The 25,003-nt window shown below is 32.0% G+C and overlaps 1 protein-coding gene and 1 long non-coding RNA gene across 6 annotated transcripts; one reads left to right on the forward strand and one right to left on the reverse strand.

The window, feature by feature from the left end:
• Positions 1-1,963: 1,963 nt before the first annotated feature.
• Positions 1,964-3,729, forward strand: LOC148785205 (uncharacterized). Its single transcript, XR_016067978.1, has 3 exons — positions 1,964-2,025; positions 2,538-2,605; positions 3,468-3,729. It is a non-coding gene; the product is annotated as an uncharacterized LOC148785205 (long non-coding RNA).
• Positions 3,730-4,254: 525 nt separating this feature from the next.
• Positions 4,255-9,748, reverse strand: SLG1 (Tetratricopeptide repeat (TPR)-like superfamily protein). 5 transcript variants are annotated; one of them, XM_020697108.2, is made up of 6 exons: positions 6,652-9,748; positions 6,412-6,488; positions 6,103-6,266; positions 5,696-5,794; positions 4,946-5,068; positions 4,255-4,753 (listed from the first exon to the last, which is right to left on the reverse strand). In XM_020697108.2, the coding sequence occupies exon 1, from the start codon at positions 9,429-9,431 to the stop codon at positions 6,861-6,863; it is 2,571 nt and encodes an 856-aa protein (XP_020552767.1). In that variant the 5' UTR covers positions 9,432-9,748; the 3' UTR covers positions 4,255-4,753; positions 4,946-5,068; positions 5,696-5,794; positions 6,103-6,266; positions 6,412-6,488; positions 6,652-6,860. The 5 variants fall into 5 exon arrangements, with proteins under 5 accessions (XP_020552767.1, XP_011092045.1, XP_020552768.1 ...); XM_011093743.3 differs by lacking the exon at positions 6,412-6,488; XM_020697109.2 differs by lacking the exon at positions 6,412-6,488 and having other exon boundaries at positions 4,946-5,071.
• Positions 9,749-25,003: the final 15,255 nt, after the last annotated feature.

Consider the following 25,003-nt stretch of genomic DNA (forward strand, 5'->3'; position numbering starts at 1 on the left):
CTTGTGGCCCTTTATCTTGTCCATAATTTAATTAAACTTTCTAATTTGGTATTCAAAACCAATTCTCCAACAAAGATCTTTCAGTTCTGCATTCTTGTAACAATTGTTAAAATTAAAAACACACATACCTCAAGTAATACCAATGCATACAGCAAAGAGGAAGAAAGTCCTATATATTGGTTACTGCTTTAATGAGATCGGGATGACGATCAGAAATAAGGCACATCCTAGACTGTCTTCTTAAAATAAGTTTGCTCAACATTTGAATAAACCATTTTCAAGATAGGATTTTTCATTGACAATCGCAAATGCAAGAGGAAGTGCTTGTTGATCCCATCCATGGCAGCCAAAAATAAATATTTTTTACTTATATTTCGTGTATAAATGGGTTCTATCTGCACTGATGGCTTTGCGACAAAAATGAATCCCTTCTATACATTGATTGAACATCCAGAAGGCAAAAGAAAAGTCGTAGCAGAATGTCTAATAGTTCAGTTAAATGTGATACTGTTGGGGTGGATATAACTGGTCTTTCTACAGTGCATATGCCTCAACCTTTAAATCAAGGTTGCTACGTGATTCAACCATCACAATAAGATTATTGATTTCAATCAGCTCCATAAGTGTTGCCTTGCAGAAGTTAATTTCTGCACAGGTTGATCTTGACCTTGATCTTGGCGTTAATCAAACATATACACCAATATATAACATTTCACAAATCCTATTTCCATCATTTACTGCATATTGTGATTATGTGGATTTTAGCTCTACAACATCATCAAGTCGATTGCACATTAATGCCAATGATAATAATAATGAACGAAACAAGCCAACACAATATATTATTTGCGTTGCAGTTCTTTTTGAATTATTTAAATAAATAAGCCGAAATTTGGACTTTTTGAATTTTTAATTTTTTTTCTTGACCATAAGAACGATGTAATCTTTAATCCAATAATTAATTATATTTATTAGAATTGGTTTTAATTGCACGAAACTTTTACAAGTGAGAAATGGATTAATGTAAATGCATATGCTTTATTTCTCTATTAGAATTAAAGAAGAAATAGAATAAAATGTAATCTTCCCTCATCTGAATAATAAATAACTAAAATCTCACCCAAAGATGTTGGGGTCAACTTATAAGCTATTTAAAACAATGTCAATAACAATTTGTCCTACTGTGATATTATAAATAAGCAAATTATCTTTTTATAAAAAATAAATAGCAATTTACCCCTGGAGGTAAAATTACTTTATTTTTTAAAACATAAGAGGAAAAATTGCTACATTTTAAAAAGATTTCAAGTGAAACTTCATTGATTTGGAACGTTATCCACTAAGATCAAAGGGTCCGATACGGACTGTTACAAGTATGTTTTTGCATGATTGCAGTACATCCTAGTAATACTAATAACGTCCTATGTAGTAAGTACAAGCATATATGTCCCAATTTGTAGCGTCCATATATTTTATAATTAATTAAGAGAAATCACGCCATGCGAAATTTTCTTCGTAACTTGTCATGGATTGCGATTTGTACAAAAGCTCTCTATTTTATTAAACATAGCTTATTTGTCGCTGTCTGAAATTGACTTTGTAACGGCCCAAAGAGTATAATATATAATTGGGGGATTAATTGATAAATCTTTATAAAATTTAGTTAATTAGTAAATAAATTATGGGTCATAATTGGAATATAATAACACTTGAATGAATTAAATTGGAGTTCGTTATAATATTTTGGGACAATTTATATTAATTAAGAAAATTAAGAAGGACGTAATTGGTATTTTATGAAAAGTTTAATTAAATAAATAAAATAATAATATTATATATATATGTTAGTAAGTAATATAATAATATATATATATATGTATGAATTAGAGTGAGAGGCCCACCAACCCACCGCCTCATTTCTCTCTCCTCTCTTACTTATTTCTAATACATATACACATGCACAATCACATTCACACACACATTACAATATACATCTGCACATACGCAATTTCGGCGACATCTGAGGTACGAAATTTTGATTTTAATTTATATTAATTTATATAATTATATTATTTAATTAGTCTGTTTATTAAATGTTGTTTATGCTAAGCGGTGTACTACTTAATCAGAATATTTTACGAGTTTGACTATTTAAAATAGTGTCGAATTAAATATCAAATCGAATATAAAAATGATATCGTTGGTTAATTAGATTATTAAATTTATTAGATTTGACTGTTGCTATAGCCAATTTATATAATTCCATTGGAATTGTTAACCAAATACGCAATTATGTGTATTATTGTTCAATTAAAGTGTATAATAGCGATAAATTGGTAGAAAATTCATAAAAATAATTTGAAAATTATATTTAACAAATGGTATGTTAATAAAGAGGAAAAATAAAGATTTGTACTTCGATAAAAATGTAATATTGAAGAATTATTAGAAATTGTACGAATGATATTTAATATTATATTTAAAAGAAATTACGATATTCTCGATATATTAATGGTGTGTGGTATAACTCATTATAGGATACGGGGGTGAGGTGAAAAGGACTGACAATTAGCGATTGAGTAGAAAGAAACGTTGTGAGGTTGAGGTAAGTAAATAATTATCATTATCTATATATGCTTTCTGTATTTGTGGTTTTACTGTTATATGAATTTGTGGTTAATGCTGCCATTGATTTGTCTGAAAGTATATAAGTGATGAATGATTTGATTTGATTGTCGATATTGTGTACGTGGAATGAGGAAATACGTTGAAATATTATGTTTGTTGTTTGATGTATTGTGGGTGTCTGAAAATGAGAATATAATAATATATTATTTTATGTTACTAGTTGCTTACAAGAATGGTGATATGTGGAAATGAGGGAGTGGTGGAAATTGAATGTAATTGTGGTGTGAATACCCCTTGACGTGTTGAAAAGCCTATAAGTCGAAATGAAATGAAAAGAGCTTTGATGCGATATGAGAAAGGAATGAAATGAAAAGAGCTTTGATGCGATGCTATGTGCGAAAAGAAATAGCTATGTGCGAAAAGAAAATGCTATGTGCGAAATGAAATAGCTATGTGCGAAAAGAAAATGCTATGTGCGAAATGAGATTGATGAGCCAGCTGTCAAGGGGATTCACTTAAATTTAATAATGGTGAGATTGAGTTGGCGGGAAAAACACAATATCACCTTCTGGTAAGCAAACCAGGAAAAATGGAGTTTGGTTAGTTGTCTTATTATGAGATAGTCATGTGGTGTAATAAAGTTGATTATGTTGGAATTAAATTGATTGTATTCCATTTGTGTTGCAATAAAGTTGATTATGTTGGAATTAAATTGATTGTATTCCATTTGTGTTGCTTATTTATCTTGTTTGGGCTATGGTTGACATGCATGTATAGATAGGACTGGTTATTTGCTTACTGAGTGGCAGACTCATTCCCCTGTTGACATTTTCTTTCAGGAATAGACTTTGAGGTGTCTGACTATTGAAGAATAGGTCCACGCGCTATACTCAGGCAGGTCGGGCCAGTATGCAGTTTTCTCCTCTTAGTCAGTTAGAGTACAACTCAGATTTTGTTTGTACAGGGAGAATATAATTGTACGGATTACTTGTGGTGAATCACCTTGTGGTGTTTGATATGTATATATATATATAATATTGTAAGTTGATAATACTTGCTATGACATGTTGGGGTTACGTATGCAAATTGATTAGTTGATTATGTGCAAATTTATATTTATGAACACAGGGATTACTATAAGTATGACGTTTAGGGAAGATACAGCCCTTGTAGCGAAAGGGGTGCTACAGACTTAATGGCGTTAACTTTTTTGATGTGACAGTTATGCCCATTTTATTATATATTATTTTTTATTTTAACGATCGTTGGATCTTTTTCGATTAAATAATAATTGTCAGATCTAATCAGTTAATCTCAACAGTTAAAAAATAAAAAAAAATATGAAATAAACCACTTAAAATTATAGCAGCAAAGAGCAAGTTTTTTTGAAGCAAAATTCTAAAAAATATTGAACTAAAAAAAGAATAATTGCAAATTAGTAAGATAATTGCAGATGCATGATTAGTTATATCTTTTCTCAATAGCATACATAATTGATTAGATGTTCTAAAAGAGGAAGAGTAATACAAAAAATTCGCATCTTTCAGTGTCAAGAGTTTGAATTTAACATAATAGAAAAATTGTTGTAATTTACCTTATAAACAAATATGTAGTCACTCCCATCACTGTCTCAAAAAACAAATGAGTTGATTGCCAACTAGGGATACGTCCTCAAGTCTTATATGGCTAAAAACACAATACATTCATTCTTAACATTAACATTAGCTTCTGTGCACCTGCGGCTATCATATCCACAGCATCATCACACCCCCTTGTAAACACAACCTAATCGTTTGAGTATGCAAATAAGATCGAGATTAGCCTCTTTGGGCCGTTTAACCAGTGAACGTCTATAATTCTAACTGGTGATAAGAAATATACAAAACAACCGAAAGAACAAAAAGCTCAAATCCCGCCCTTATAGGCTAAATAGTACAATAACCGAACATGGTATCACTCAAATCCCGCTCTTATAGACTAAATAGTACAATAACCGAACATGGTATCACCTGAGAGACGTACAATCAAGAAGAAACTCATGATGGCTTTTAGATCTCCCAATCAGATTCCTTCCCTGCAAAACCTGATGCTACAAGCTGCTTCTGATTTCCCTCAATTTGATTTCCTGTTGCCAGATTATACAAAATAAAGAAACACAAATCAGTCTGGAATTCAGAATAACAAGCCTGAGATACTGTTTAGTAAACTGAATTTGAAGTCCTAAGCTCTCCCTACACTTTGCAGAATTTTGGTAAAAAGGCTTCTGTAGGAAGGAGGTTGTGTATCAAGATTCATAAACTTCATTTTCTAAAGTTACCAGGACTGGTGCACCAGGTGGTACTGTACTTTGGGTCTGGAGCTGTCCCCATACCGATTATGCTCAACGCTCTTAGCTTTTATCTCCAACCTCACTGAGATTGAGATCTTGCAGTACGAATACCTGCTGATTTCAGAAAGAAAAGAAACAGACATTTCTAGTTACTTGAGCAGAAAATAGGAATTTTTGTTTATATGTTAAGCTCAATGATCAATCATGCTTTACCCTGTTGTCTTATTGCAGTAAGGCTTACGATGGCCCGTCAAGTTAGCAAATTTTCGAAGCCTTACATGGAGTCTGATTTAGAAAGTGTTGCCATCGCTTTCAGCTTTTGCTGAAAAAAGTTAATATATTCTGCTTCTAATCTAAACTTAGTAGAAAATGGGGAAAAGCTAATAGCACCTTGTAGTCTGCTTTTAAGGCATTGTTATCTGTCAGAAGTTCATCTCGTATAAGAAGCAGAAACTGGTGTCATGCAATTACATAGGGGCTTCACAAAGAGTTACCCATTGACATGCTATAACATGCTAATGGAGAGAAATTCACTACTTTCCTTTTCAGTTACGGCAATTCTAAACCATCAGCAACTGTTCCTCCACTTTGGGGGGGGGGGGGGGGGTGGGGAGGAAAACCAGCATTGTGCTCAGCTTTCAGAGTATATAGAAATATGTAACAACAATCCCTCCACAAAAAATAAAGTCATCAACTCAAAACCAAACTGAACAATAGCCACGTTATAAATTTGTTCACCTTAAATTTGCTTCAATAAACCAGCAAGGCAAACATTATAAGCTTTCAGGATCTTTACAATTCTGAAGGACAACCATAGCTGCAATTATGTCTTAGCACCTGCAACAAAAAAATTAAGAAGAATCCTCTCAGTGATTTCCCACACACAAACCATAGTGATAGACCTAAAAAGGCATTTTGTACTTAGAAGATCTCAATTCATATTGTCTCAGCTGAAAGATTTTGTTTTTTTGGCTGCTACGGGTTTTAATCTTTATAAAAGAATTCAATTTGGAATATCAGATCAATGGGTTCTGAATACTCAATGATCAGCTGTTGATTCCTGAGATTTGAGGAATGATTTTTTGTTCAACTAAAAGTGTACAGAGAGTACTTAGAAGAGTCATTAGAACAGAATTTGAACTTACAGAGAGTACATAAAATGGTTTCACTACAAACTTAAGCTTTAAGAGTTGCATGGTCCTTCATTATGTTGGCACATCAATCCCAAACTACCAGAGCAGATTGAGGTACTGAGGTCGGAGTAGCACTTCAAACTAACGGACAGTGAATGTCCGACATATATCATGGCCTGAAGGTCAAAATAAAGAAGCCATTTCACTTTCACCACATGCAGCGAACCACCAAACGTAGAATGTCCAATACAAGAATTCATAACCTAAACATGGGTGTGAATACACAACCAATCAACTAAAGAGAGACAAGACTACAATTACCTAATCTTTCCTGGCACAGTTGGATATAGAGGCGAGGGACGGTACTATATCCTATGAATTCACGAAGAATAGATATCCTAGGACATCACAAATATCATATATTTTATTCAAAAGGTATTGGAAGCAACAACAATATGTAACTTAAATCATTAATCACCTAAGGAAATACGTAAATGAATTGGGTAAGATATAAAAATAATTCTAAGCCTCGGAAGTCCAATCACTTGGAGAGATACTTACATTTTGCATTCTGAGAGACGGGCCAACCACCCACTTGAGTGATCAGGATATAGTGCTAAAGATCTTTCTTTCATCTAGTGAAGTGAAAGACCATGAAATTTGACTACTGAAGCACTGGTATCCAGGTCAATAAGGAGAAGACAGACTGGAACATCTTTTCGTCAGATGTTCACCATTTAAACTGTAACATCACTTGGTTGTCCTTGTCTTCAAATATAAGGAGACTTAAGCTCTTTGATCTGTTCATCCAGGTGACTCAACATGCTGTAAATTAAGTTTCTTTTTGGATGAGAACAATCTCCGGCTATGAATATATTTTTACTTCTTTCCACTTCAATCCAACTACAACCAGCTGGCTTTTTCAGGTCTCTCATCTTCATCAGCCTTCTCATCTCTGATACCCCATCCCATCGAGCATCCGCAGCATATAGATTTGATAAAACAACGTAATTTCCAATGTCACCAGTTTCAATTTTTAAAAGGTGATCAGCCACAACATTACCCATATCTACATCATGGTGGGTCTTACAAGCACCAAGAAGGGCGCCCCAAATATTTGAATTTGCTGCAATAGGCATTTGATTTATAAAGAAAAATGCTTCATTTATGCGGCCTCCACGACCAAGGAGATCTACCACACAAGCATACTGTTCAATGCTCGGGTTCATATGATGCACCTGATTTATTGAACTAAAAATCATCAAGCCCTCATTAATAAGACCAGCATGACGGCAAGCAGACAAAACTGCAGTTATTACAACATGATCTGGTATGATACCACACTCAAGCATATAGTCAAAGACCCTAATAGCTTCTTTGCCCATTCCATGCATTGCAAATCCTCCAACCATAGCTGTGAACACAACAAGGTCTTTCTGAAGAGTTGATTGGTAGAGTTTATATGCACTACTTATGCTTCCACATTTTGAATACCCATCTAGAAGAGCTGCCTTTAAATGAGCATCCTCAAAACAAGCCCTAACTGCATATCCATGGCACTGCCTCAGAAAATGAACTGAAGCCATTTGACCACAAACAGGAAGGATGCTCATGATAGTCGTGGCATCAGGTCTGATTCCATGGGACTGCAACTCATGAAACAACTTGAGAGCCTCACTAGGACACTCATTCTGAGCATAACCTCTCACCATGAGATTCCAAGTGGTAAGATCCCTCTCTGACATCCACTCAAATATTATATTTGCATCATAATACGAACCATAAGTCAAATATCCTGAAATCATCGAATTGCAAGTAACGACATTCCTCTTTCCGGATAGGTTCTCAAACATTTTTGATGCATACTCCATATTTCCAGATTTGGCATATGCATCTAGCAATGCATTTCCAAGAGTGGGTTCACCATCAGTAAGTAAAAGATTCAATCTCAGTGAAAACCCATGAGCTTCTTTAACATTCTTTACTCTGGAAAGGCTAGCACAAAACTGCACCACAGTTAAGATAGTAACTGCATCAGGTCTCATTCCATCCACAAACATCCTAGATAAGAGGTCAGCAAACTGTTTCTCTAGTAGATTTACCCCAAATGCATCAAGCATGGTATTCCATGAGATCACATCTTTTTGAGGAATAAGAGAAAATGTATGGAATGCTGCTGCCATGTAGCAACATTTTGCATAAAAGTTTATAAGGGCATTTCCAATAGATGTATCCTCATGTAGAGCAGGATGCCGTAAAACATATCCATGTATCATCTTTCCTACTTGCAGATTACATAACTGGGTACAAACAGGAAGAATGCTTATCAGAGTTACAGCGTCCAGTCCAATCATCTTCTTATTAACAAACTCACGGAACGCCTCTAACGATTTCCACCATTGACCATTTGAAGCATAGCCAGCAATAATAGTGTTCCAGGAGACCATGTCTCTGAGTTTCATCCTTCCAAATAAAGATTCTGCCTCTCGTATTCGTCCAATTCTCAAATAGAAGCTTAAAAGAGCATTAATTATCATAATTTCATTTTCCAACTCTGTACGTCGCAACACATAACAATGTATCTCTTTGCCCAATATGTGACCAACAGTATCACCAAAACCAGCACAAATTGGCAGAATATTTGCAATGGTGGCATAATTAGGTAGGACTGGCCCTTCAATCATCTCATGGAAAAGTTCAAATGCATTTTCCACAAGCTTATTCTCAGCCAAACCTGCAATTACTGCATTATACGAAACAACATCTTTATCAGCAATTCCACGGAAAATAGCAGATGCATCTAAAACAAGTCCACATTTTGCATACATTGACACTAAAGCATTTCCTACCAGTGTCTGTGTTTCCATTCCAGACTTAATTGCATATGCATGCATACTCTTCCCAGCATCCTGAGTGCCGGAGCGCGCGTAAACAGGAAGAACAATTGCAAGCGAGATAGGGCTTGGTCTCAGATCAGATGCAGCATGGAGCATATTAAACAATCTCATAACATTATAATCATGAAACCTTGAACCCGCAAACCCGGACAAAAGAATGTTCCAAGTGACTGTATCATGACCATTCAATTCACCAAACAATTTCTGGCAATCTTCAAGAGCTTTGCACTTAGCATACATGTTCAGCAAAGCTTTCAAAACAACCGGGCACGAATCATGCCCTTGTTTAATGACTTGACCATGCAAAGATTTTCCCAAGTGGGTATCTGACATTGCAGCACATGATTTAAGAACATCAGCAAAAACTAGAAAACTGGTTCTAGAATTCGTCAAATAATGTGTCCTTTGAAGCACCAATGAAAGGGCCTCACTCATTCTACTCATAGTTGTCAAAGGCGAAGCGCCCAAGCAAGGGCCTTCTATAGAGGGCTCGCCAGGCGCGCCTTCTGAAGGCACCTTTGAAGAAGCCTAATTGGGAGTTCAGTCCAACAAAAAATCAGCACAAGCAGATGGTATCCCCTCCTTGGATGCGGTGGCGACAGCCCACAGCGCCTTGTTTTCTCTTCTTTCTTGGGTTCTTTCTCCCCTCTTCCTATTCTCCTTGTATTCTTTTCTTCTCTTCTGTTCCTCTTTCCCCATTCCGAGCTCAGCTATCCCCTTTTTGCTTCAATACTGCCGCCTGAGGGGTGTTAGTAACTTAGTGTAATGTAAAATTTCGTCCCTAAATAGGATTAGCGTATTTATAATTACAATTATAAACTCAAAAGAACGTAATTATAATTTTACAAAGATTAAAAAATATTTGTTTACATTAGATCTAATATCACGGAATTTCAATATAATTTTTCCAAAAATTTAACACTATATTTGTTTTTATTTTCAAATTATTTTCGAAACGAGTCAAAACATACCCAATATTTGTAATAATTTAGAAACACCTTATTTGGGTGTTTTTAACTGTTTTAGCATAAACAAATATACATATATACACACACATATACATAAATATATATAAAAAAAGACTAATTTGACAATGAATAATAACTTTTGTCCCCCAAAACAAAACATAACACTAAATATACAATACGTATTTTAAATTATCTCCAAAAATAAATCCAAACATACATACTATCTCTAACACACACTTATTTATCTTTATTTTTCTCTCTTTATTTCTATCTCCACAAAATAATCAAAAAACGAATTCAAATGTAATAGATGATTCATGACATTTTCAAATGTTAGTATTAGAAAATAATAATATGGCATATTATTTGATCAAGATGTTCTAATAGATAAAGTTTAATTATCCACAAACTTAATTAATGATAAAAAAAATATAGGGTAAATTATACCGACACCTCCTAGTGTTAGACCAAATTACACAAACATAATAATATTACAGCTACACCCCCTTTTCGGACCAAAAATATAATTTATCCTCATTTTGATTGTATTGACTGACGGAGAGTGCAGTTGTCGTTATCAAATTGGAAGGAAATCTTTCAATGGTCCTCAAATTGAAAAAAAAAAAAAACTACATATAAGACTCAATGTGCGAATTAATCTAACTGTGAGACTAAAATTAGAAATATGTCCACTAGGGCAAAAAATATAATTTGCCCTACTATTTTATGTAGTATTGTTACTAGTTTTCCAATAGCTAATAAATGACCTACGTATCGATAGCAAAATATGTTAAAATGCTGAGCCATAAACGTTGACTATTTAAAAACTCTAATAGATGGTTAAAAATTGCATTCAGGTTCATATTTTTCCTAAAATGCATGCTTTTCCTAAAAATTGCAATAAAGTCCAAATTGGGCCTAAAAATTTTATTTAGGTGCATAATTTTCTTAAAAATTGCATTGTAGTCCTTAAATTTATAATAATTTCATAAAATGCCTTTTTTCCAAAAATTACATTAAAGTTCTCTAATTTCCTAAAAATTTCATTTAGGTGCATAATTTTCCTAGAAATTGCATTGTTGTCCTTAAATTTCTAATAATTTTATAAAATTTCTATTTTCGTAAATTACATTAAGGTCCTCTAATCCACAGAAAAATACATACATTTTCATAAATTTACAGAAAATTGCAGAAATTACAGAAATTAAAAAAATTCAGAAATTATTGAAATTTTCTGAATTTTATTTTTAAAATTTCAAAGATTATGAAAAATTTCTGTTTGTTTTAAAATTATAGAAATTAAAAAAATAAAAAATTATTGAAAATTTCTGAAATATTTTGAAAATCATAGAAATTAAAAAAAATCAGAAATTAAAACCCAATAATAATCCTAATATGAAAAATTACATAAATTGCAAAAATGCCAAAAAAAATCAGAAATTATGAAAATTTTCCAATTTTTTTTAAAAACTATAATTTCAGAAAAATTAACAACATAATTTCATAAATCTAACCACATAATTTCTTAAATTTAACAATATAATTTCATAAAATTATATAAATCAACAACATAATTTCATGAAAATTAACAACATAAAATTAATAAATATAGAAATTACAAAAAATTTCAGAAATTGGTAAAAAAAATTTGAGTTTTTATGGAGGGGGGGGGGGGGGGGGGGAATAGGGGAACAGGGCGCAGGTCGGGGGGGACGGGTAGCTTGGAAAAGGGCAAAAATAGGCAGCGGTGGGGGAAACGGGCAGAGAGGGAGAAGATGAAAATGGGGGGAGGAAGGAAAAAATCTACAAGTCTTGTATATGTATGTAATTTTTGAAACGGCCATGGATGTTTCAAAAGCAGCTGCAAAGAGAATTACAATATTTAAAAAATTGTTACAAAAGTCGTTACAACATTTTGACCGTGTAAAAAGTCGTTACAAGTTGTGCAGTTCATGGTAGCCGTGTAAAAAATCGTTACAAAGGCCATTACAAACTATGAATATGACGTCGTTTTGTTAATTGCAGTTCCAAAAGTCGTTACAAAGGGAATTCCAAAATAATCAATTATTTTCAATGAAATTGTCTGAAAAAATAAGTTGTCATTTTCGATGATTTAATACTGTGAGAACGTACCATTGTAGTGAGACAATATAATTAAAATAAATTAAAAAACAAAAGTTTGTATTTTATATTGATACATGTAAGTAGTTTGCAATAAATTTGTATATTCATAAATTTTAATATTACATGATGTAACTGTCATGTTATAGTGTTGAACTGCATGAGTTAATCGAGCAATCAAAATTAAGATCAAACCATCAAATATGATCACACTCACCAAAAAATCCACTCGACCAAGTTGTAGCCTTATTGGATATATGGATTTCGATATATCGTACTTGGAACGTAATAATAATTATTCAAGACGGTGTATTTCTAAATCAGGCCATGTGATTTAAAATCATACCGTCTGATATGATTTAATAGGCACATACTTGTATATATTTAAATTTGGTATAAATCAGGTGCCTGCATGTAAAGATATCGTATTTTTCGATCTAAATTTATGAGATAGCTCATTTTTTGTAACTGCTTTGTAACACTAGTATAATTTATAATTGTAACGGCCGATCAAAATTAAAACTCCCACGTGTTTTTTTTTTTTTTATTTTGATTTCAAAACTTTTTGTTTGTAACAACTTTGTAGAACGTGGCTGTTACAAAATATAATTTCCTGCCTGTTGATAGAAGTTGACCGCTTTATTTTGTAACAGCTTTTGTAATGGTTTTTTAATAATTTGGCCATTCCAAATAATACATTTTTTTAAAAAATAAAAATACTTTTTTTTTTATTTTAAAACGTTGCAATAGAAAAATATTTCATTAAAAAAATTACATATTATGTAGCCTCGTATTCGTCATCGTCAGTCTCGTAGTCTTCGAAGTTGTCTTCATCTTCATTATCAGTTTGACCAGCTTGAATCAATGAAGTACCTGCACCCTACTGGTGTGCAATCAAAAGATCAACAATAATTTATAAACCATTGGGATCACGTAGTTCATATGACTGATTGTCCATAGCAACTTCAGGGACTGATACGAGTTCCTCCGGATGATATGCGATCTCCGTCCATTTGGACTCATCAACAACTCTCCGAACCTTGGTTTTGCAGACAACCATCCAATCCGCTTTGTCCCTCTTCATACTTGGGTACTCAGTGCAATACACTTGTACTGCTTGTTGTGCAAGTATGAACGGCTCATCCTTTTGGTACCCCTTTTTGAAGTTTACATCGACGAGGTGATAACATGAGTATACCTTCATGCCTCTTATTGGATTGACCCAACGATATTTGAACATAACGATGTGCAAGTTCGGAATAAGTGGATATGCCAATTGAATTATCTCTTCAATGATTCCATAGAAGTCATTATTCTCGTCTGTATACGATGAACTTTTAACACACACCACACAATTCATTGTTGACTTGTCGACCATGTGACGTTCTGTTTGGAATAAAAGACTAACCTCAGTTAAGGCACTCCATACATGCTATGGAAGCATCTCATGAAATGCGATCAGGATCAATTTCTACATGAATATGTGACAGTCGTGGCTTTTCATGCCGTACATCCGCAATTCCATCATGTCAACGCAGTGGGCAAGGTTAGAAGCATAGGTATCAAAAAATTTAAAGACGAATCCATTCAAATATCGTCCTCTTCTACTCCTTCGTCAGGGTATAGATTGCTTTAGGCATAACGTTTGGTCTACATTCGTCCAACTTAAGCTCTGGGTGATTACAAATAATCTTCAAATCCCTACGTGCATTCAAATTATCCTTCGTCTTTCCCTTGATGGCCATAACTGTATTGAATATATTGTCAAACATATTTTTCTCAATGCGCATGATATCAAGGTTGTGTCGGATCAGATGTGTAGCCCAGTATAGAATATCCCAGAAGATGCTTTTCTTCGTCTATTTGTGGTCGCTACCATAGCCGAAAGGGAGTGTCAACAGTATTTCAACTGTAGGACTAATGCCTACAACTCAATCTAGGAACTGGTTTCCTGTCAGCCTCGGACATGCAACCTTATGTTCGACAAAATTCTTCGTGAAGGCTTTCTTGTTCCTTTGGTAGGGATGATGCTCAGGGAGAAACTGTTTGTAGCAATCAAAGTAGCACACCTTCCTACCGTGCTGCAGATAGAATGCCCGTGTGTCATCCATACAAATCAAGCAACTCATAACACCAACGATACTGTACCCAGACGCCATCCCATGGGCGGGTAGGTAGTTCATCGTCCACATCAATGCCTCCTGCATGATGAATGCATTGTCTGTGGCATTGTTATACGTTCGAACACCCACATCCCATAACTGCAGCAGCTCTTCCATCAACGGTTCCAATGATCGACGCTTCGGATTAGAAGGGCTAGGGATCACCATTGTCAGGAATATGTATTCAGAACTCATGCACATATCAGGGAAGAGATTATACGGTCTAACGATAACGGGCCAAGATGAATAAGTACGACTATATTGACCGTGAGGGGCAAAACTGTTTGTGCAAAAGCCCAGCTGAACATTACGCGGCTTTTCTGCAAAATTGGGATACATCCGGTCAAAATGATTGCAAATCTCGACATTGAATGGATGACACATTGACCTCTCCTCCATTTGATGTGTGCATGCCACGTTATGTGCTTGGTAGTTGCCTTCGAAGAATACAACCTGTGCAGACGAGGAGTAAGCGAAAAGTACCTAAGGACGACATACGGAGACTTCTTGCGGCGTGGATCTCACCCTCGGGTCGACTTATACCTAGCGGCCTCACAAAACTTGCAATACTCCAAATCGACGTCGTTCTTCCAGTACAACATATAGTCATTCTTACATGCATCGATCTTCTCAATTGGTAAACCCAAATCCTTTATCAACTTCTTCGTGCTGTAGTAATCTCTCGGTAGGGTGTGACCGGGGGCAATATTTTATTAGCCCACTGGGATATTTGATCATATGATTGCTTAAAAATATGGTCGTCTATCTTGATATCCACCAACTCAACAATAGGTGCCAATTGAGATTGGGTGCAACCGTTCCACAATGGCTGGTCAGCGGTATACACTACATTATAAAAACGGTCTGCCAACCCTGTCTCATAATCATAGGGGCCACCGCCATAACAATATGAAGAAGGACCGACGTCAACAGGAGAGGACCTCGTACCATCATCAGGCATAACATCGTGAGAAGAAGAAAAATAATTTGGCCCGACTGCATAAAAAATCATCCGCTGTGCCTAATCCATATGTTGTTCATCAGTACAATGTAAATAATTACCCTCGACATAGACAGCTGGGGTTTGCTCCTCATGACTAGAGGGACAGTCGCAGCGTCAAAGTACTCCTGCACTCTATCCTCGCCATGAAAAATCTAATTACAATATTGTGGCATAAACCCTCGCATACACAAGTGATAACTGACATCGTCGGATGTTCTAAACTTAGTATTTTTGCATTTTAGGCAAGGACACCTACTTTTTTATCCATCCATATGTCCATGATGACCCTTTGCCCATTTTATGAAAGTTTTAAGGCCATCCTCAAACTCCAATGTTAGACCTGCCCTTTCTGGGAGGTTCTTATTATACATTCATCTCCTCAATTCTCGTAACATGATAATATATTTGTATATATATATATATATATATCACTATATTCACACATAAATATATATATCTAATTAATGTTCTAATTTGAGGACCAATATATTTAAAAATATTAGAGTACTACGTACGTTCACTATTTAGGAGAACATATATAATTAACATGATATAAGATTAATAAAAAATTAAAAAACTAAAATAAGTAAATTACAATTAATTTAATTAAACACAATAAAGTATTAAATTAATTAGTCTCCGTTACCTGATCAACCAACTTAAGTGATGATCAATACTAGTTTATGGTCCAAAATTTGAGTAATAATCTACAAGCTAATCAAATATACATGTACGAAAATTAGAGTGTTGAGAGTGTGTGTGGCTAGTATAAGAATTTCTACAACAAATTAAATGAATATATATATATATAAGTCTTTTTGTAGCGGCTTTTGTAAATGCCTTCGGAACGCCTAACATAGCCTTTGAAAATTAGTTGTTAGAAAATATAGCCGCTACTTTGTCACGGCTTTTGTAACGGCCATTACAAAAAAAAAATGGTCCCGAATATCACGGTTTTTGTATCTTTGCTTTTTTGTATGTTTTGAAATGATTTTTTCTATTGTCTTTGTAACGACTGATTATTTGACTAAAGAGCCGTTACAAAATTAATTAGGCGTTACAAAAACCATAGCAGTTAGTGACAGACTACAAATTATAACAGTTTTTATGACGGTCTGTTTTTGTAATGGCCCTTGTAACAGTTTTGGCTATTACAAGATAATTTCTTTTTCTATCTCCTTAATGATGTCAGCACGTACAATCCGTTACAAAGGTCGTTCTAATTGGAAAGGCCATATAGCAGTTACAAAAAACCTGTTATAAATTTTGCCTTTTTTTGTAGTGTTTTCCAGTGATTGTAGTGGATAAATTAGAGGGTTTCAAGGCTTCTTGCTCGTGGAGAAAGATTGAGTAGAAAAGAAACAATTCTTGTAGTCCGTTGAAGAGAAACAATGAGGGTAATGTTTTCTTTATATAATCTTGTCGCTTGTTTTTTCTTCTTTGATTCATGGCCTGGAATTTTATTTATTTTACCCCAAGCGCTTGGAAAAGACAAAGGGTACCCTTGATCCGGTCTTATATACCTTCATTTTGATTATTTTGTATTTTTGAGTTTCCGCCACGCTTCCCAACCGATTCACTTCCTTCAAGTGGTATGAAAACTTGATTCGGTGTCTAGGCCTAGAATCGTACATATTTTACGTGTTTCAATATGTTAACATGCTTAATTGGCTTTGAAAACATGAGATTTACCACATGTTGCATATCTAGATTTAGAAATTTGAATGTTTAATTTTGCCTTTTAATTTGGGCATGACAATTTTTTTGAAAATTTATATTTTCTGAAATTCTACTACTACTACTAGTCGGGCGTGCGTGAGCAAGAGCCCTGCGCACACATCCTAGCCAGCGCACCTCTACGCGCAAGTGTGTGCCTTTGGGTGCGGGAGAGGGCCCCTGCGTGGAGCATCATGCGCAAGCATTGCGCTATGTGCTGGGTAGGGCACACGCAGCTGGCAGGGGTGCTTGCATGCGCACGCCTTGCAGCATGAGAGGCCGATTGGGGCGACATGGCGATTGGAACAATGTTTTTTTTCTATTTTTTCAAAAATTTAATTCTTTAGTATCTTCTGTGTATTTTTCTAAAATGATTAATTTTTGTGAATTTAATTTTTATTGAGTTTTGGTATATTTTATAATTAAATTACTAAAATTAATTTGAAAAGAATTTTCAAACAAGAATAATTTTTGCATAGTGCATGATTATTTGATGTATGTTCATCCTATTATTGTTGGTTGAATTGGCAATAGGATGATCACAAAATTCTTAGACCGTATGGATGGTTTTAATTTTTTTGTTGAGTTGGGTTTTGAGTGTCTTTTAATTTTCTTTTCTTTATTGTTTTAGTGTTTAAAGACTTGCTTTTTTCCTATTTATGCACTCTCCCAAACATCGAATTGGGTTTTCTTTTTCAATTGTGATGAAAGTAGATAGGTTGGAGGTTTATTTAATTTTATAAAAAAAACTTTAAGAAACAAGTCCAGACGATGGAGATCCATAGAGTAAGCCATGGTTCAGCCTGCGATGGATTCATGGAGAAGATGTCCGAAAAACAAAGCTCACAATGAAGACCAAGACGATAAAGAGGAGTTATAAAGCCCATTATATGTAAATGGGTTGATATCTTGTAATGTCACCCTAGATTGACCATAGATCCACTACGGACTCAGTGGGTCGCATACTATTCTAGGATTGGAAAATAGTCCTGTAACTTTTTGATATTTCACGATTTAGGTCCTTCCAATGCCGGATTTTGCAAAAGTTGCTGGAATAATCATGTGCTCATTGCGATTTTGATATTTTTATCATTTATCTTTCTAGGGGTTGATAAGAGTCCTATAACTTTTTGACATTTCACAATTACAGCCCTTTCAGTGCTGGATTTTGCAAAAGTTGCCAGAATAAATCATGTCCCACATTTTTTTTTTAATTTATGCTGGCAAAAATGAACCAAACATGTCAAAAGCCCTAATCTAGATGAACCATGTCAAGTCTACATGATTTATTCCAGAGACTTGTGAAATTCAGTAACGAAAGAATCAAAATTACGAAATATAAAAAAGTTATAGAACTCTTTTGCAATTCTAAAAAAAATAAAGGATATAAATATTAAAATATCAAAATTACAAGATCCCAAATATATTTAAATCATATTAATGTGGCGGATTGAAGTTTTTCCGTAGAGATTATGCTGTTATAGAGTCAGTAGCGACGACTCTTCAGTGATCTCATCCTTTCGGAGCTCAACTGTTTTCCCTCTATGATATTGAAAATGATCACATTACCCCCTATGAAAAAAATATAACAATTTACCTCCCCATATTTTTTAAAATGAAGCAATTTATCTCCCTGTATAAGAAGGTAAATTACTTCATTTTAAAAATCATGAGGATTAAATTGTTGTATTTAAAAAAATACAAGAAGATAAATCACTATTTATTTTTTCATAAGAAGATAATGTATTAATTTGCAATATCACAATTTTAAAGGTGTTAATTGATTAGCAAACTGACGTTGGGATTAGTGAATCGATCCAATATCTACGTTGTTACCATTTATAAAATAAAAAAATCGATATAGATATTTCAAAGTGCTAACACTTTTAAATACATGATGGGGGAAAATTTTTTGTGTAAGCTAGAAATTGATTTTTTTTTTTTAATTCCTTCTCCTTTTATAAATCCTCTTTACAATAAACTTTGGGGGTATTAATACTTATGCTAGAATAAATTTTTAATAATTTTTAAAAATTTATAATATAAGATTTAAGCTTTTGAATCTAAATTTAAGTTTTTGTATTTAGATTATAATATCTCGATTAATAAAGATAAATACCTTTGACGATAAATAAAATACTTATATTGTAGATATTTATTATATAAAATAGAAAAAAAATACTACTTTAAATTAATTTATTGAGGACTTACTTGAATATTATATAAGACAAATAATTAAAAATAAATACAGTGAAAAATACCAAAAAATAATAAGAACGTAATAAATTTGATAACCAAATATGAAGAATAAAAGTAGAATGGCCAAAATAAAGATAAAATATATTGATTGATACTTATACAAATCTTTCTTAAGTATATTTATTAATTTTATTTTAAATTGAAGGGTAAAATGATCATTATTTAAATAAATTAATATAAAAAGATATAAATTGTGTATCAAAATGATATTAACAACAAAACTCATATATCAATTGGATCATTTAAAAATATTCAAGTACAAAAATGACATTAATAAAAAAATTAGGCTACCAAGATAAATGTTACCTTTTAAAATTACAAGCTACACCACAAGAAATATAACATTTAATCATAATCAATTTTCATGGTTAATGTAGCAAATAGTATTTGACAACGGCCACGTAACAGCTGTTTGGTCGTGATTTTTGCGAGAATGGGTAAAATATTTTTCATGGCTAAAATCATGTAAAATATTTTTACCACGGCTTTTAGTTAGCAAATAATTTTTTTATTATTGAAAAAATGATTTTTTGCATTAATTTTATTTAACTGTGGTTAATAATAATAATTCTATCATAATTCTTAACCATAGCTATTAATATTATAATCAATAATAATTTTTTTTCTAGTGCTACTAACAAATCTACTCAAATAAGAGTTCACAAATTTCATGCAATTTTGTGATTTCATATTTTTATCTTTTATTTTTTTCAGAGTTGTAAAATAGTTTTTTTGTAATTTTTTGATATTTTGTAATTTTAATCATTGTGTTACCGAATTTTGTAAAAATTATTGGAATATTTCATGTGCCCTTGATAATTTTATCTTTTATCTTTCTATAAATCGCAAAAGAGTCATGTAACTTTTTTACAATTTGTAGTCTTAGTCCTTTTCGTGCTAGATTTTACAAAAGTTTTCGAAATAAATTATGTGTCACGTCTTTTTTTTTTTTTTAAATTTTCATCCATGTTGACAAAAATGAACCAATAAGAACAAAAACCACAATTTATATGAACTACGTGAGATGCACATGATTCATTTCAACGATCTTTGCAAAATTCAGCACTGAAAAGAGCAAAATTACGAAATGTCAAAACGTTACATGACTATTTTACAAACTTAAAAAAAATAAAAAATAAAAACATCAAAATACCAAAGTTACAAGATCAAAAATATATTTAAACCTGTGATTATACGTAGTTATATCCTTTAATTACTGCTACCAACGGGAAGACTTTATAAAATAAATCAATAATCTAATTATCTCTAACTGGAGGGTGTTTGACTGAATTTATAAACTTTTCAAAACATCGAATAAGCTTATCAAAATATTTTATAAGACGTTTCGAAAATGTATAATCTCTTTATAAGATACTTGAGAGCTTGTAATTAAGCTCTTGAAAATCGTTTGGCAATTTTTTTTTAAATACTAATTCTAAGATCCTAAATAAAATGTTTTATATCTTATAATTTTTTTTAAAAAAAGAAAGTTAATTTCACCGGACTTTTTCTAAACATCTTATAAGATTTTACCCCAAAGTAAAATTATCTATTTATGTAATTATAAATTCTAATAGTCTAATGACTTGTTTTTTTTATCGTTATTACAATATGAAAAACTTATAATTATATCAAACACTCCAGTATTTTATAAGTTCTAACATTTAATTATCTATCTAAATACTTTAAAATTTTATTTTAAAATAAGATTTAAAATTTTTAAACTTTTGAAATGTTTTATAGGATATATATTTTAAACAAGTCTAGACCAAACACGCTCTTAGTGAGTCAAGGGTGAACTTTGTAACTATTACAATTATCCAATATATTGTGTACATTTGAACAGACAAAGCATGTGCATGCTAATGCTAAATATATAATATGGGAAAAATGCAAGCAATCTTCTTCTAATTTACCCCTATGATTTCTAAATACAGGGAGGTAAATTGCTTTATTTTAAAAAGTACAGGGAAAAAATTGCTATATTTTTTTTTAAAGAGGAAGAGTAATATGCTCATTTTCAATATCATAGGGGATAAATTGCTATTTACTCTATATAATATTATTATAGATCATAATCGTTAAATTAGTTTAAGGCCGATCAGTCGTGGACTTCTCAAATACGTACATTTGTTTAATATATTTGTGATTCGTGTGATATCCCTTACCCTTAACAATGTGTTACAGAAATATGTATTTAATTATTGAGCAATGTTTTTAAAATCGAATCGAATTGGTTGGTTCGATCGATTTATTTAAGAATCGATCATGTGTTCAATTCAATTTTATAGGTTTCAAATCAGTAAAGTTAAAATCAATATGAACAAATCAATATCAGGCAAAACCAATCGCCTAGTGATCAGGTCAACATTGGTTTTAGCCTTATTTTTATTAAAAAAAAAGAAAAATATCGTCGAATGTTAATATCTTTTGGGTTAAACTTTTTCTTATTTATCGCCTCATCAAGTACTTAAATTTAGCTCATACTTTTTAAATATGGGACAATAAATTTGACTTAAGCTATTCCTTATTTACAACTTAAAAGTGCTTAACTTATACTTTTGTAACTGGGACAATAAGTTTGACTTAAATTTTTCCTGATTTATAGCTTAAATTTCTTAAATTTACTTTTATTTTTCGATGTGGGACAATAAATTACTTTTAAGGATTTTTCTTCCATCCTTCATGACTTCATCTACTCATTTCTCATTTTTCTTCAAGTTTTTCTAAATCTTTTTGGGATTTTTCTTTAGAAAAAAAATTATATAGAGGCATCGATTGCTATCTCTATTTGATTAAAATAGGAAAGCAACAAAGTATTCAACTTTCAAGAATTGTGTGGTTTTACATTTTAAATTCTTGTTAGTTTATAAATTTTGATTTAATTGGCTTATTCCAAGAAATTTGTTGATTTTTTATTGACAAAATGTTATAGATTATATATATTTATAAATTGTACTATTTCTATAATTTTTTGTTATACATTTTATTTATTTAATCAATTGATATATAATTTTTTGATATATACACATATATAATATATTCCGAGTCAATCGTTTTGTTCAATAGTACGATAAAAAATTATAAAAAGATTATCCCTATTCGAGCAGGGATGGAGCTTCAGAATTTAGAGGAAGAAGAAGAAATTTTTCTTTGAATTTTGTTCTATGCTCTTTTCATTGCTCCCCGTAATGTTAAATACAAAACCTATTCAAGGATCTTCGGACGAGTGTCATCATCTCTATTTTGCCCTAACAACTCGTGCCCTATCTATTTTATTTTCATTAGTGATTATCGTCCATAAATCTATTAATTTTGCTGCAACTTTATCGGACTTCTTAGCATCTGGGCTAGCTAGGTCCGTAACCCTATCATTGTCTGGCCCTTCGAGAACAGACTTGTCCTGAACGCTGAGCCCATACATTATCTGTGGGCTATTGGAGCCCGTCAACCTGTTCATATCAACTATTGGACCTAATTAGATCAGATTGATCGAATCAGTAACTCAATAATTCATCCAATGTTATCAACCGATCCTATTTTCAAAACATTATTATTGACAGCAACGTCTAGTCCGCGGCCTTCATAAATTAGGGATCAAATATTTGTGTCATAGAAAGTCATTAATTATTTACAGTGACAAAGTTATTAATAAATAAATGAAGTATAACATTATTTATATATGCACGCAACAGAAAGTAATATTAATAAAAAAATAATTTTAAAATTATAAATCAATAAAAACTTTTTTTATCATTATTGCAGTATAAAAAAATTATTATATCAAATATTCTGACATCTTCTGCCATTTTATTTATCGAAATACTTTAAAATCTTTATTTTAAAAGTATTTTAAATAAGTTTAAGCCAAACACCCTCGTAAATTGTATAACTAGTCCAATATAGTGTGTACATTTGAACAGACAAAGCATGTGTCTCGTAAATGTCCATTCGTAAATTACGGGTCAAACATTTGTGTCATTAATTATTTCCATGCCAAAGTTATTAATAAATGATTTAAGTATTGTTAGAGTGAAGCATGAACATCATTTATACGGTAGATTACAACGACCTCTTCTGAAATTTAGTATAATTATGAATATTTCTCATTATTTGAAAAATTATGAATAACCCTTAATATTTAATAAAATTATGTAAAAAAAATATATAAATTTGTAAAAAATAAGACGGGGTGGATGAAAAAATTTGAAAAATTATAAAAAAATTGTGCACTTTAGTCTATAAAAAAAATCAGAAAATGTTCAAAAATAAATAATAAATTATAATTTTTAGCCCACAAAGGCATTTTGATCAGTTCACCATAAAAAATTGATAGAAATCTGATAGAGACTAATATAAATAATAAATTATAATTTTTAGCCCACAAAGGCATTTTGATCAGTTCACCACAAAATATTGATAGAAACCTGACAGAGACTAATAGAATGAGACGGATGTTAAAATCAAGGGTATTGATAATTTTTCAAATAATAGCGGCATTTATAATTATATCAAATTTCGAAGGAGGCCGTTGTAATTTATTTTTATTTATATATGCATGCAAGAGTTTATCCTTTGATATGATCTCGGAAATTTCATATATACGAAATACGGAATTATAGTCCTATAGCACACTAAAACAGAATATAATATTAATAACAAAATATTAAATAGTAATTTTAAAATTATTGATAAAGATATATATATATATTAAGTGATAATAATTTTAATCTTATCATAATATAAATATAATAACAATAAATTATGGATTAATTTGTCACTGTAGATAATTATTAACACATTTATAGTGAAAACTATAATCGTTATCATGAAAAAAAAATGCAATTTCGATCCTATAAGTATAAAGAAATAGCATTTTTTCTTCTTCAATTTTGAATTAGCAATTGAAGACTATAATTAAAAAAAAAACAAAGAAAGAATTAACACATTAATCTAGATATCGTCGGAAAATGCTAAACAATTTTTTCCATTATGTAATATTGAATAATTGAATAAAAGTTTTATTCAACGGCATTGTTTTGTTGTGTTAACTTCATATGTACTTTGCTTTACTACTTTACATCACAACAAAGTCCGGTGGCCAATTATACTACCAAGGTAGTTGGGTTACACATTGGATAACAACTATAAAACCAACTACTGGTTGGTGAGTTTGAAACGTTGCAAGTCGAAATTCTCAAGATTGGTCGTCGAGTATTATATCGAGACTTGCACTAAGTGTTGCATCCATTGAATGAGTGTCATGTTTCATTAACGACAAAAGTGGAACGTCTATGCAACTTTAGTCGGTGGTTGACAAGAGCTGTTAAGCCGATTGAATTGGCTGATGAGGACTCGTCATATGAAAGCCCAAGAGGCTTGGTCGGTATGATCGATACCCCTCGACTCCGATAGATGAGATCTAGTTCTCAAACTTGATAAACCATAACAGTCATAAAAAGAGTCAAGCACATATCACTAAAAAAATAGTAGTATTAATTTGGTATGATCTATGATCGTTGCAAAAGTCCGTAGCAATGAGCCTATATATATATATATATATATATTTTTTTTTTGTAGAAATTCTCACTTTTATATATCTAATCATAATCATAAATTGTGTTTATTATTATTTTCTTATCTTCAGTGGGAGTATATTATGATAGAAATTATAAATGATAGTATAATCTAAAAATAATTATGTAGTAGTAATATTAAAATAAAATCAATTAGTTAGCAGTTACTCATATTAAAATTTTCAAAAGCATTTTTGATTTAATCTGATTA

The sequence above is a fragment of the Sesamum indicum genome, linkage group LG10, assembly GCF_026168435.1.
Source record: "Sesamum indicum cultivar Baizhima isolate 11 linkage group LG10, ASM2616843v1, whole genome shotgun sequence".
Taxonomy (NCBI): Eukaryota; Viridiplantae; Streptophyta; class Magnoliopsida; order Lamiales; family Pedaliaceae; genus Sesamum; species Sesamum indicum.

What these genes read in the sequence shown, in the direction of transcription:
- SLG1 (XM_020697107.2), bottom strand. Translation starts at nt 9,431, where the DNA reads ATGAGTAGAATGAGTGAGGCCCTTTCATTGGTGCTTCAAAGGACACAT.